General features: G+C 33.1%; 1 protein-coding gene across 1 annotated transcript in view; it reads right to left on the reverse strand.

Annotated features, from left to right (window-relative positions):
- Window positions 1–13,193, reverse strand: part of LOC126882424 (uncharacterized) — a 32,787-nt gene extending 19,594 nt beyond the window's left edge. Inside the window, exons 1-2 of the mRNA XM_050647375.1 lie at window positions 13,006–13,193; window positions 1,407–1,765 (exon numbers count right to left, since the gene is read on the reverse strand). Of these exons, the coding sequence (XP_050503332.1) occupies window positions 1,407–1,765; window positions 13,006–13,045 (399 nt within the window). The 5' untranslated portion in view covers window positions 13,046–13,193. The remainder of the gene's footprint in view (window positions 1–1,406; window positions 1,766–13,005) is intronic.
- Window positions 13,194–14,550: the final 1,357 nt, after the last annotated feature.

Genomic DNA, 14,550 nt, shown 5'->3' on the forward strand with positions numbered 1-14,550 from the left:
TCTCTTATTTTCATCATAACTTGCTTAATTTTGATGCTATTAACTTCTACTGGAGCTCATTTCATAGGTACTCCGAAGTACTTTGACAAGTGCTTAACAAGTATATTCTATAAAATGCATCGTTTTCCCGTTGTGTAAGCTTGAATACTTAGATTTGAGTACTCGTCGAAAACAATATACATTCAATTACCCATAACTCACTTTGAAATAACATTAGTTTAGTTCTTTAAGTGGGGAGTGTACTAAATTTTTTATTATCTTTAATTTTGATAATAATAGTTTTTTTACAAAAGCTTATAGTTTTTGAGTAATACGTGAAAAACAGCTTTAAAACATGCATTTATTTAAGAAAAAATAAAATTTTTGATATTTAATAACTCAAAAAGTATTGATTTATGATAACTTTATATAACAAATTTTGCTTAGAAATCGCCCCTCTATCGATTTCTGGTATTTTTTTATTAAAAAAAATTTCACCCCCGAGAAGGGGTGGCATCCACCCCCAGGGTAAAAGCGCAAATTGGCATCATGTCACCTTTGTTCCTTGAAGTATCTTCTAACTACTCACCAATTTCCATGAAAATCGATGAAGGTTCAACGAAATCGGAGATGAAACCTTCAGTGACTCCACTATTATGGCATGCAAATTGTAGAAGCCTCGGAGGTGTTACCAGAGAAGGTTCCCACTATTTTCAATCTGGTAGGATGTAGGGTAACATTTTTGGATGTTGTTTTATGTGCTATTAGATTGAAAACTTAGTTTTTTGCTAGCAATTGCCGCTAGGGCATCCCTGCAATTTTGTTCGTTGCAATCCGTGACTGCACGCCGGGGTTTGTTTTGGTTGGATCAGAGAGAGCAGCAATGTACCTCCTGATGAGAAACTAATAAGTTTCGAAACCGGTAGAGGTGCTTGCTGCACTCTGATTGAACTGGAATGATGATGCGGCTGTAGTTTCGTGTTGCAACGAAATTGAAAATGGTTATTCATTTTTGAAAAAATAATTTTATTAACGTTTCGACGACCAAATCGGATGTCGTTGTCAAAATAAAAAATATAACTGTAAAATTTTGTATTTTCAGCATACAAAATCATCAAAAAAAATCTTCTTTTTTGATGAATTCTTCACACAGAACACTTATTTCACTTTGAAGTGCTGTATTGCCACCTCCTCCTGAGAGCGTCACACATAAGTTGGCGTTTTCGATGTACACTGGTTATGATGTGAGTTAAGGGATACCAATCCAAACACGAAAACGACGCGATATATATCCAACATTCATATTTCGGGTAATTACGATTCAATTTGGTCATTTCTATTTGATTTACTATTAAAAGTTACAGAATAGAGCTGTATATATCATACGAGGTGCCACGGATAACACAGTATATATAAATTGTACTTACATCTGCCATCAATTCATTCATATCCAAACCGAGGCCCTCAAAATACTTAGGAAATAAATATGCAAATATATAATCCACTTTTCTGGGTTTCACACCACGTCTTTTGACATAAAATAATGACATTCTCTCCATTGCCTGACGTTTAAGAGGCAGGTATTGATGCCCTAATGTATTAGCGCTCCTTGCATAGCCGAAATCTTTAAATAATTTCGACATCTGGATGAATTTCTCGTGCATTTCAATTTTAATAGTGTCTAGTGATTCAAAATATTTATTTAATTGAAATTTACCAGCACATTGAAGTAGTAGCTTTCTTTCATAGTCATTTAAATGGATTATTGGAGTGTATCGATTTTTTTCTAAAACAAAATGTTCAATTTATAAAAGAAATCAATTCAGGTAATAAGTGAATTGTACGAGGATGTATTAAAAATGCTTAACCTACTATTCGCTCCGTGCGTGACCATGGGGGATACACGAAACTATGTCAGCGCTCATAGCGGCGAAATATGACAGCTTTGGCGAATAATGATTGAATAATAATTTTTTTCAATAGACATTTCGATTACCGTATTATTGCCGTTTTGATTTTTATTATTTATATTTATATTTTCACACTGACTTTCTTACAAGTGTATGCCCCCACGAGCGATAAACCAGAAGAAGATCTAGAGCAATTCTATGAGTTGTTGATAAAGTCACTTAAACGACTTAAAAAATAAGATATAACTATTATTATGGGTGACTTCATTGCGAAAATTGGTAAAGGGAGAAGCGGTGAATTCATAGGTGATTTTGGTCTAGGACAGAGAAATGAAAGGGGAGACAGATTAAAACTGTTTGTAGAAGAAGAAGAAGAAGAAGAAGAATTTTCAATACTAAACACATTCTTCAAACTACCACCAAGACGCTTGTACACCTGGGTCCCCCGCAAGATCAACCAGGAAACGTAATACGGAATCAAATTGACTACATAATGGTGAACAAGAGATTCCGTAATGGATGCCTATCGGTTAAGGGTTACCCCGGTGCTGACGTATCATCAGATCATGTTCCTGTTGTTGGTAAATTTAGGGTTAGATTCAAGAAGGTTGCAAAAAAGAACAGCAACAAAAAGTGCGATATGAGAATACTAAAAGATAAGAAAACAAAAGAGACAGTCGCACAGATTCTTTCAGAGAAGCTAATTAATATGGAGCAAACATATAATGCCGAAGAATCACTCCAAAATATATGTGAAACCTTTAACAGCATCAGAGAAGAACATATTATAGAAAAGAAAGAGATGAGAAAAAGTTGGATGAACGACAATATACTAGAACTTATGGAAGAAAGAAGAAAATCAAAAAACAACAAAATAATGTACAACACGATTCAGAGACAAATAAGAACTGGAATAAGAAAGACCAAAGAAAATTGGTTAACCAATTTTCTTTTTTGATTTTTAATTAAAATCACAGTGTGAAGAGAGTCGTTAGAGCAAAAACATGACACGTTTAACATGCATAAAAAGGTGAAACACGCAGCTGGTCTTCAGAAATCCAACACAGCTAGCAAATTGCGAGACCAACAGGGAAATATCGTCACAGACAGAAATCAAGAAATCTGCATATGGACAAAATACATACAGGAACTCTTTGATGATACTAGATCCGAACAACCTCCATCCTACATATGTAATGACCACTTACCAATCACATCAGATGAAGTGGAAAGAGCAATATCACAACTAAAAGATGGCAAAGCTCCTGGGCCTGACAATGCATATGCTGAACTCACAAAACTATTTAACACCGACGGTACTCAACGCCTAACCAAAATATTTAACGACATATATTTAAGCGGAGTAATACCAAAAACATGGTTAAAGTCGACGTTTGTTGCTTTACCAAAGAAAACAAAGTCCGTATCCTGCAGTGATTTCCGAACCATCAGCTTAATGAGCCATATTTTAAAACTATTTCTAAAAATTATACATCAAAGGATATATAGACTGTGCGAAGAAAAAATCAGCCGAACACAGTTTGGTTTTCAAAATGCAGTGGGTACAAGAGAGGCTCTATTTAGTATACAAGTGCTATTTCAACGATGTAGAGACGTAAATTGCGATATTTATGCATGTTTCATTGATTACCATAAAGCGTTCGATACAGTAAAGCACGACAAGCTGATGGAGATATTAACCAATATTGGAATTAACACCTGTGATTTAAGGATTATCAGCAATCTGTACTGGAATCAAACATCCTCTATCCGGACAGAGGCAGGAGAATCCGACGATATCAAAATCAAACGTGGGGTCCGTCAGGGATGTATACTATCCCCACTGCTGTTTAACATCTACTCTGAGGAAATCTTTCAAGAAGCAGTGGATGATGTTGAAGCCGGAATTCGAATTAACGGAGAATGTATCAATAACATAAGATACGCAGACGACACTGTGGTATTCGCTGACAGTTCTGAAGCCCTACAGGAGTTAATGAACACAATCGCAGAAGTCAGTCAGAGATACGGACTTTCACTAAACACTAAGAAAACAAAATGTATGATTATCTCTAAGAACAAACAGCAATTTGGACGAATCAGTGTGAATGGTCAACAACTCGAAAGAGTAAAAACATATACCTACCTTGGTACGAACGTCAATGAAAATTGGGACCATTCTATAGAAATCAAATGTAGGATAGAGAAAGCAAGACCTGCATTTCAAAAATTGGCAAAGTTGTTCGAATGTCATGATTTGTCGATATCCATAAAGGTCAGATTACTACGATGTTATATCTTTCCTATACTGTTGTACGGAGTTGAGTCGTGGACTCTCACAGACGCCACCTGCCAGAAAATTGAGGCTTTTGAGATGTGGCTTTATCGTCGAATCCTAAAGATATCTTATACCGACCACATTACTAATGAGGGTGTTTTGCTGAGAATGCAAAAAGAAAAAGAGCTGTTAATCAAAATAAAAACAGCCAAAATCAAATACCTCGGTCACATCATGAGGAACATGGACTGCTGCAACTGGTCTTACAGGGAAAAGTAGAGGGAAAGCGTGGACCAGGAAGGCGAAGGATTTCGTGACTGAAAAATCTACAAATGTGTTGTGTTCAACACAACCACTACAAATATTTTCAGAGCAGCAGGGTGCAAAGTTCAGATTGCCATGATGGTCGCCAACATCCGAAACGGATAGGCACTACAAGAAGAAGAAGAAGAAGACTTTCTTTCCTTCCCCGATTTAGTGGTATATTCCTACCGCCATCTATTTCCATTTTGCGTTACACACATACCATAAAATTAATAGTTCAATAGACCCAGCTAATGTAAAATCTGATAATGATAATTCACACTGGCTAATTAATTTCGATGTACACTTAATTAATGTTAACACCGGCAACTAAACTATAACGAAAAAGTGAAGAAAAACCCTTAAAATTTATATTTTCTTCAGAGAACTTCCAAATATGCGCTTTTTATTTTGACGTTTGACACTCGGAACTTAAGTATTGTTGGCATAATAAATTCTGTCAAAAATGGTAAATAAAATATTACATTAACTTCAAATATGTCATATGTACCTATAACATATGTTTAACGTCAAATTGTGTTTGCCAAAAATTTCAGGCGACTACGCTAGGTGTCGCGACAATCATGCACGGAGCGAATAGAAACAAACAACACTTTTATCATCTCTTCATTCAAAGAAAATTTATTTTATTTATTAACGGAATCAATTTACAAAAGATTTAACAAAGCAACACCTTAGTAACACCTTAACAACCTAAAATATCACACATCTAGTCATATAAAAGCCTAATGCTACAAGTTGCACAGTCTGTCTAGATCAATCAAGTTAGTAAAAAATAAGCCGTTTTTCGACATAATTCAAGACGAAGGTTTGAGAGTTGAAATGTGTAGTATGTGATATTACAAAAAGACTACCATCTTGGGATTCATCAATTTTTTAGTGGAACAATTTTTAAATAAACAATCAAAACGCCAAACTTAGTTTTCTGCTCATAACTTAAAAACTTGTTTATTTAGAGATTTGACGTCCACAGGTAACTTTTTGAGAAAAAAAGATACATCGAATGAGATACGCTAAATGAAAATCGGTTAATAAACAAAAAAGTTATTGCAAAACGGACGACAAAATCGCTGTGTTTGAATGGTGTGCAAAAAATGGTCCAGATCTGTTAAACACTTTTTGCAAAATTGAATTTGTTTATAAATTTTTTTGAAAAACGAGCTTATTTCTGAGGCTGGTCCATTTAATATGGCTAAATGTATCTCAACAATCCGGGGCTCATTTTCTTCGTTAAGATGTATACTAATAGCCTATGAAAAAAAAAGTCAAAAAAAATTACATGTACGTGCACAAAATTCTTTGTTAATAAATAGCAGTTTTTACGCTTATAAACAATTACAATAATTTCGTAGAAATTAGATCAAATTAAATGGCAATAAAAAATACGGAAAGCCGGTTAAAATACACACCTTCTAAAAAAAATTTTTAGGTCCTACGACCCTTGTGGTCTGAGATGGCCCCTTTTTTTGAAAAAATCACTGTTATGTTAATTAACAACACTAAGAGCTGACATTAACCAGTCTTTTATAAGAAAAGTCAAAGTTTTTAGAAAGAAAAAATGTTAAAAAATGTTTAAACAGGAGTGGTATAAACAAAGAGTATTTTGCGTTTCGACTAAAGTAAAAAAAATAATGTGCGTAGACGAATGACAATAAATTCTACCATTCGCTAGACCGTTGCAGCTCATTTTTAAGATTGACAGTATACCGGATTTGAAGCTTAATATTATATATATATTTTGGTAGAAACTTGAATTTTATGAATATTATTCTGTTGCACATTTATTTAGTAGAATTATATTTTAAATAAATAAATTTAAAAAATAACAATAAAAAGGCAATTTCAAAAAAGGTTTATACATCCCATTAGCTGCTTTGTTTTAGATAATTTTGCAATGAAAATAAGATAAATGTTATTATTTTAATGTGGTACCATAGATAAAAAAAAATTAGTAAACTTGGTACAGTAGAACCCGATTGGTATAGGCCATTTTTTCTTCTCTATTTTGAATCCGTGTGTAGTCCAGGCTGTATCGTCGACCCCGTTAGGTAAATTATTCCGATTCGTATTTTTTGCACAAACTTACTCAAAAAACAGTTCCTTATAACAAATCCAGAGGGTACCAAGAAATAAAGCGGTCGGAAAATTGTTTACACAATTGTTTCATTAGTTTTATGTTTATTTATAAAAGTTGGGTGATAAACGTTTTAGTTTATAATTTTAATCAACGTAGCATTAAAACATAGATCCTGAAGAAGTCTTCTGGAAAATTTCAAGTCAAAATATGCAACAGGAAAAAAGTTACGCGACCTTATAGACGAGTGGCACTCCCCCAAAAACAAAAACGCTTATTTCTCGAGATATCAACCACGGTGTGGTGAATGGCTAATTTTTTTGGTCTTACTTTATGTTTTTGATGGTGCTGAAAACGAAAATGAGATTTTGAATTTTAGATGGGGAAACGTTGTCAAAATCGCAATTTTACTTTAAAAATAAAAAAAATGAAATCACGTTTTTCTTAAAATTAAAAGTTACACCACTTTTTTTCTATAAAACATTTTGTTCTGTGTACTCTAGATTTTAACATACAATTAATTAATTAAAAAGCTAAATTTCAAATTTTGTCACTCAACTTTTGCGTTTAAACTTTGCAATTCAAGAATCTGCACCTTTTACTTCAAACAATTTATAACTTTTTTATCTCTGGAAATCTCCAGCAGATACCCCGTAAGAAACTAAATTGACTACATAACCATCAGTGAGCGTTACGCGTTACAGAAATGCAGTAAAATCTGTAAAAACCTATCCTGGCGCCGATGTGCCATCTGATCACAATCTATTGTTAGCCGAAATAAAATTACAACTTAAACGGATAAAACAACAACGATCCTCTAACAAACTGGATACCGATTTTATTAGAAACAACAGTCAAGGGATTGCAATAAACAATTTAGACAGCAATTTTGAGAATAGCGAACAACAAGAATCCATCGAGGATCATTGGAACCAAATCAAAACCATTATAAGCAACTTAACTCCAAACTTCAAAGAGAAAAATCAAAAGAAGCAACAGTGGATGAACGATAAGACTTTGAATTTGATGGAAAAAAGACGCAAATTTAAGAACCAAAATATCGAAATATATAAACGCATTAATAAAGAGATAATGACTAAAATACGAGCGGCAAAAGAAACATACTTTGAAAACAAATGTTTAGAAATTGAAGAGTTGCAGAAAAAACATGATTCATTTAATATGTATAAAAAATAAAAGAACTCACCGGGCAGAACAAAAAACATGCAAATAACATCGTTGATAGAGACGGAAAACTGATTATCACTGATTTTGATACAATAGACAGATGGAAAGACTACATTGAGGAACTGTTTAATGATGAAAGGCCCGAGCTTGAAATTAACGAAGTAGGTACAGGACCTGACATAACTATGGACGAAATTGAACAAGCAATAAGATTAGCAAAGACGAAGTAGTAACAGCTTATGGTGATCAATTAGAGAGAACTAACAGTATCACCTACCTTGGTTGTAATCTAAATGAGAACTGAGACATGAGCAAAGAAATTAGAATACGTATAGAGAAGGCCAGAGCTGCATTCTTTAAGATAAAGAAACTTTTATGTGGAAACAACATTACTTTGAATCTTAAAATTAGATTAGTGAGATGTTATGTGTTCTCTACTCCTTTGTACGGTGTCGAAGGTTGGACTTTAACAGATACACTTCTCAAGAAATTAGAAGCCTTTGAAATTTGGGTATACCAAAGAACCTTACGAATAAGTTGGGTGGATAGAGTTCGTAACGAAGTTGTTTTGCACCGGATGGGAAAAGTCACGGAAGTCGTCAGAACAGTTAAAAATCGAAAACTTGAATATTTTGGCCATGTTATGCGACACCCAGAGAGATATAATATACTCCATTTAATAATACAAGGCAAGGTAGACGGAAGAAGAGGGCCAGGTCGAAGAACGTCATGGCTTAAAAACCTGAGAGAATGGTATAACAGATCCTCTGGATCCCTTTTCCGAGCTGCCGTTAACAAAATTGCTATAGCCAATTTGATAGCCAACGTTCGATAATCGAGCACGGCACATGAAGAAGAAGAATTTATAATTTTTTTTTATAGTAAGACAGAAATATTGAAGCAGGTCCCATTGTCTCCATACAGGTGAGAAATATATACTATAAAAAGTTCAGAAAAAAATATTACAGTGGAACAGAGTTGTAACAAGTTAAACGCAAAAAACGTGATTTTTTTTTTATTTTTAGGGTAAAATTGCGATTTTGACAATGTTTCCCCACGTAAAGTTCAAAACAACCCTAATTTTCGATTTCAGCACCATCAGGAATATAAAGTATGACCAAAATAAGCCATTCGCCGCAGCGTGGTCAGTATCTCGAGAAATAAGCTTTTTTGGGGTGTGCCGCTCCTCTATAAAGTCACATAACATTTTTCCTATTGCATATTTTAAATTAAATTTTTTTGGAAAACTTCTTCATGAATTATATTTTATTTCTGTGTTGGTTAAAATTATAAACTAAAAAGTTTGTCACTCAACTTTTTTAAGTAAACATGAAACTAACGAAATCTGACGATAAAATGTTTAAAACTTAACAACTTCTCTTTTAATGTGTTTAATCATTTTGCACAAATCTCACTGTTCTCTAAATGCTTCAGAGATAACACAATAAAATTTTCAAAAGGAAATATTTACAGCGACCAAAAATACAGTCAGTTAAAATTGAAAAATCATCAAAATTGATTTTTCGCATTTTTGCATAAAATTTGATTTTTGAGCATGTTCCACTAATTCTAGAAAAAAATAAACTGCATATTCGGATTCAGAGACCTCGAAAACATAAGGAATGACCAAAATTTGTCATTCACCTTAAAGTTGATTTTTGTGGTCGGTATAACGTAATTTTAGGGGTTGCTGCCAGTCGCCAACCGCGCCCAAGATTCAGTCAGTCGACTACGCCCGCTATTTTTTACTTTAGTCGGAACGCAAAATACTCTTTGTTTATACCACTCCTGTTCAAACATTTTTTAACATTTTTTCTTGCTAAAAACTTTGTTAAAAACTTTGACTTTTCTTATAAAAGACTGGTTAATTTCAGCTCTTAGTGTTGTTAATTAACGTAACAGTGATTTTTTCAAAAAAAGGGGCCATCTCAGACCCCAAGGGTCGTAGGACCTAAAAATTTTTTTAGAAGGTGTGTATTTTAACGGGCTTTCCGTATTTTTTAATGCCATTTAATTTGATCTAATTTCTACGAAATTATTGTAATTGTTTATAAGCGTAAAAACTGCTATTTATTAACAAATAATTTTGTGTACATACATGTAATTTTTTTTTACTTTTTTTTCATATGCTATTAGCATTGTTTATCTACACATATGGTCTAGTTATACAATGCTATTAGTATACATCTTAACGAATAAAATGAGCCCCGGATTGTTGAGATACATTTAGCCATATTAACTGGACCAGCCTCAGAAATAAGCTCGTTTTTCAAAAAAATTTATAAACAAATTCAATTTTGCAAACACTATTTAACAGATCTCGACCATTTTTTGCACACCATTCAAACACCATATTGCCCTCAAGTTTAGGTATATTTGAACATATTTTAATAAACAATAAAATTGTTATTAACAATATTCAAAAACAGCGAATTTGTCGTCCGTTTTGCAATAACTTTTTTGTTTATTAACCGATTTTCATTTAGCGTATCTCATTCGATGTATCTTTTTTTTTCTAAAAAAGTTTCCTGTGGACGTCAAATCTCTAAATAAACAAGTTTTTAAGTTATGAGCAAAAAACTAAGTTCTACGTTTTGATTGTTTATTTAAAAATTGTTCCACTAAAAAATTGATGAATCCCAAGATGGTAGTCTTTTTGTAATATCTCATACTACACATTTCAACTGTCAAACCTCGTCTTTTCCGTTATGTCAAGTAAAAACCTAACTTGATTGGCCTAGTCTGGGAAAAATGGATTACCAATGAACGCATTAGAGAAATTTTTATTTTATTCCATTTATTAAAATACATAATAACAATATACAAAAAAATACATTAAAAAACCAAAAGCCCTAGCTATGCTGGTTTAGTGGTAACATAATAAACATAAATATAATAATATCAGATTACATAACAAAAACTTTTTAGACTACTTTACACTGAAGGTTAAGTTTTCCTATATAGATTCATTAAAGAATTGTATTAAATTAAATGATTAAATTATTATTTATTTTTAAATTATTATAGAATTATATTCAATTAAAGCTATCTGTTGTAGTAGTTAGTAAGAAGTAACTATTTTAATTCAGTTTTAAATCTTTCTAGCCTGCAGTCTGATATTTGTGGGTAACTTATTATACAAAATCAGACCACTTGTGTATATACTTCTTTGTGCACCAGTAGTTCACATTCTTACGGTTTGAAAACTACCTCCCTGTCTGGTATTATGGTCATGCACATCTTCTGTACGTTTTAGAGTAATATTTGTAAGTGTTTGAGAAAGCTTAATTTTATGATTGAATATACAAACTTGTAAAATGTATAGCGACTCAATGTTTAGAATTCCTCTCTGATAGTACACGTCGTCAGTTGGATGAAGTCTTGATAGTTGAAATATATATTTCACAGCCTTGTTCTGTAACACCATGAGGGGATGTAGCTGTTTTGATTTGTATTACCCCAAACGATGGTTAGATATGACAAATGTGAATTTATTAAAGTTTTACGCTGGGGGATACTTATAAATTTTACAATTCTTCCAAGCATACCCACTGCTGGAGCTATTTTTTGACATGTGTTCAATATATGCTGTTCCCATGTCAGTCGATTATCTATGTGTAAGATAAGGTATTTGGTAACATTTTTTTTAACGAATTTGAATTTTCCAAAGTTTAACTGTAACTCTCTGTGTTCTTCTATATTTGAAATTATTGTGTAACTACACTTACTCATATTATGTGAGAGCTTGTGGTATCTGAGCCAGTTATATATATTTATCAGATCTTTTTCTACAGCATATTCTAGCTTTTTGGGATCTTTCTCAGCATACAAGAGTCCTGTATCATCAGCATACAGAAATAGCGTTGATTTTAAAGGTAGATTGGAAATGGAGTTTATATAAATAAGGAACAATGTTGGTCCCAATATAGACCCTTGAGGAACTCCACATGTGATGTCTTCTACTGTACTAAGCACATTATTACAGAGTACTTTTTGTATTCTGCCAGCCAAATAATCCCTCAGCCATACTAAGGGCATACCAGTTATACCATATTGTTCAAGCACTGACATAAGTAACTCATGGTTAACTGTATCAAAAGCTTTTTGTAAATCTAGTGATACAAATACACTGCTTAATCCTTTGTCTAAGTTACTATTTACATATGTAACTTACACGAAATAATGGGAATCAAACGAATAATCACAGATGACTTTTCAACAAAACAACTTTTCTAGTTTGGACATATACAAAGAATGGATGAACAACGAATACCAAAGGAAATACTAAATGGAAATAGAAGGAAAGAGAAAATTAGGTAGACTGAGGAAAGGAGCGAATGTATAGACAAAGTGCTGAGAGAAAGAGACATAGAAGAGAACTCGGAAGAGAACCTATGGAACAACTGGAGGAAGTGGCGATTGGAAGTTGAAAAAAGGCTGAGAACATTATAAACCGACATGTAGTCGTAGTAGTAGTAGTAGCTTCATACAGTACTTTTGGGCTAAAAGTTGTCTATGTAATTCTAATAGGATTTCATTAACACTCTGCTAGTATAAGTATAATGTTTGTTGGAGTTGACATTTACCATTGCACTTAAACATATTATCAAGCATCTGTATTGTGGGTGATCTAATCTCTTTAAATTCATATTGCTTGCTGATCATAGACATATATTTTTATCATAGACTGAGCCTAACCTCTGCACTTCCTGACGACAAGATCTCTTGGTAAGGTTTGCGGTATCTCTTTCTAGCACATTGTATTGAGAAACTAACATGAAACTGAATGGGGGTATAGGCACGGAAAGGGAGGACTACTGTCGAAGTTTTACTATGCGTAAGAGTGAAACAGCACTGAGCCTCAAAAAAAAAGGTGGTGTCATCACTTCGTTCAACATGACACTGTCTATGATAATAGGGCTTTTCATCGATTGGCATTTGTTTCGAGCTTTTTTCATGTGTCGTCTAATATTATTATATCTAATATTAAAGACGTATGACGTAGATATCTTAATATTAGACAACATATGACAGAAACTCGCAACAAATGACTGTGAATGAAAAGCCCTATATGTCTATGTTGCTGATCTCTATATTATTATAGTTACCATTGATTGATAAATAGGTATACCCCTATATTTATCAATCAACGATTATACAACACAGGTAGTCCACGACTGACCAATACAAGAGGGTAACTAAGAAATACAGAAATGGAAAAAGATAAAAACAGTAAATAGTTTCATACATACCTCCTTTGTTTTTTTCACTATCGCTTCCTTCTATCTCCATTGTTCTTAATGAATAATCGTTTTTGGGCAAATAAATTAGTCTATGGATTACAAAAATGAGAAAATCATTATAAAAAACGAAAAAACCGGTCTTCTACAAAAATGTAAACAATTTTTAAACTGTGAACAACAACCGTCAAAATCATAAAGTAAACAAACAAGAATATCTTACGCCAAATGTAGACAACTTACATTTCCTCGTATAACCGTGTCTAAAAGTACAGTAGTAGTTAGTCCTCTACTCTCTACTTCTATTTACATTATTGTTTCCACTCCCTCTATTTTCTTACCTTACACCTCATTAGTAGTGGTTTTTAAACAATTGTATGAAATTTATTAATAAAGAAAGAACATATTTAAGAGTTTTCAAAATTAATTTTATGTTTACAATTCTTTACTGAAGTATTATGTGCATCCACACATGTAGTAATAATAAAAAATATCGTTGAAAAGAACATTCAGCGATACAGCAGGTTCATAGAAACGTACACACCACAAATTCTGCACTAATATAAAGCAAATAGTACTGCACAGCTGCCTTTCTAGATGTTAATCAAAGCTTTGACAAGGTTTGGCACACAGGCCTGATTTTCAAAATCAAGAAATATCTTGTCATCACCTCTACCTGAAACTGTTACTGGTACGTTTTCAGATGCTGCTGTCATCCTTGCAGCTGAGTAAAATCCAATTATAGCATCTAACATTCTACAGTTACAACTGAATGATATCGAGACAAGGTCATACAAGTGGAGAATTAAAATGAATGAAACAAAATCAGTCACAAGTGACTTTTACCTTAAGAAGAGACCAGTGTCCCTCAGTTTCACTTAACAATATCCAACTTCCTCAATCCTCTAGCACCAAATACCTAGGAATACCAAATACCAAAAAAGTTTTGAAACAAAAAACAACTGTAGCTACAAAAAAGATCTATCATCTACAACACAAGATTTAGAATTAAACTAGTCTGCCTTTTGATGGGGCTGGGGACTTCCGAAAATATCTTTGGCTGTAGAACAGTTCCAAATACTGATATGTAAGTACATACCTATTACAAAAAACTTTATGTGTATTTTGATCATATACCCTCTTGTATAGACTCCATCAGCCCTTAACCACTTAAGGATTGATGGAAGTATATATTAAATTATATACCAAGCAATTTCCATCAGACTGGTCACTCCCAATAGCAGAATTGTCCCAATATACACTCTATGGAACATTAAGTTCAATACTCCACAGTTGTTTTGCTTTATTGTATGTTTTTAGTCACAGTCACAACCTAGACATAGTTGTTTTTATGTTTTATATGTACGTACATTTTTGTCTTTTTGTTAATTTTAGCTAGTAGTTTGTATATGTGAAGACTATATTATGTACTGGGCCTGAAGATGAAGCATAAAATGTAAGCTTCGAAACCGGTTGCCCCATGATTGTATAACAACTAATAAACAACATACAAACTATAAGATTGCGAGTATTGACTCATTTTCTTATCCAGTAGGA

Source organism: Diabrotica virgifera, chromosome 3 (genome assembly GCF_917563875.1).
Source record: "Diabrotica virgifera virgifera chromosome 3, PGI_DIABVI_V3a".
NCBI classification, from domain to species: Eukaryota; Metazoa; Arthropoda; class Insecta; order Coleoptera; family Chrysomelidae; genus Diabrotica; species Diabrotica virgifera.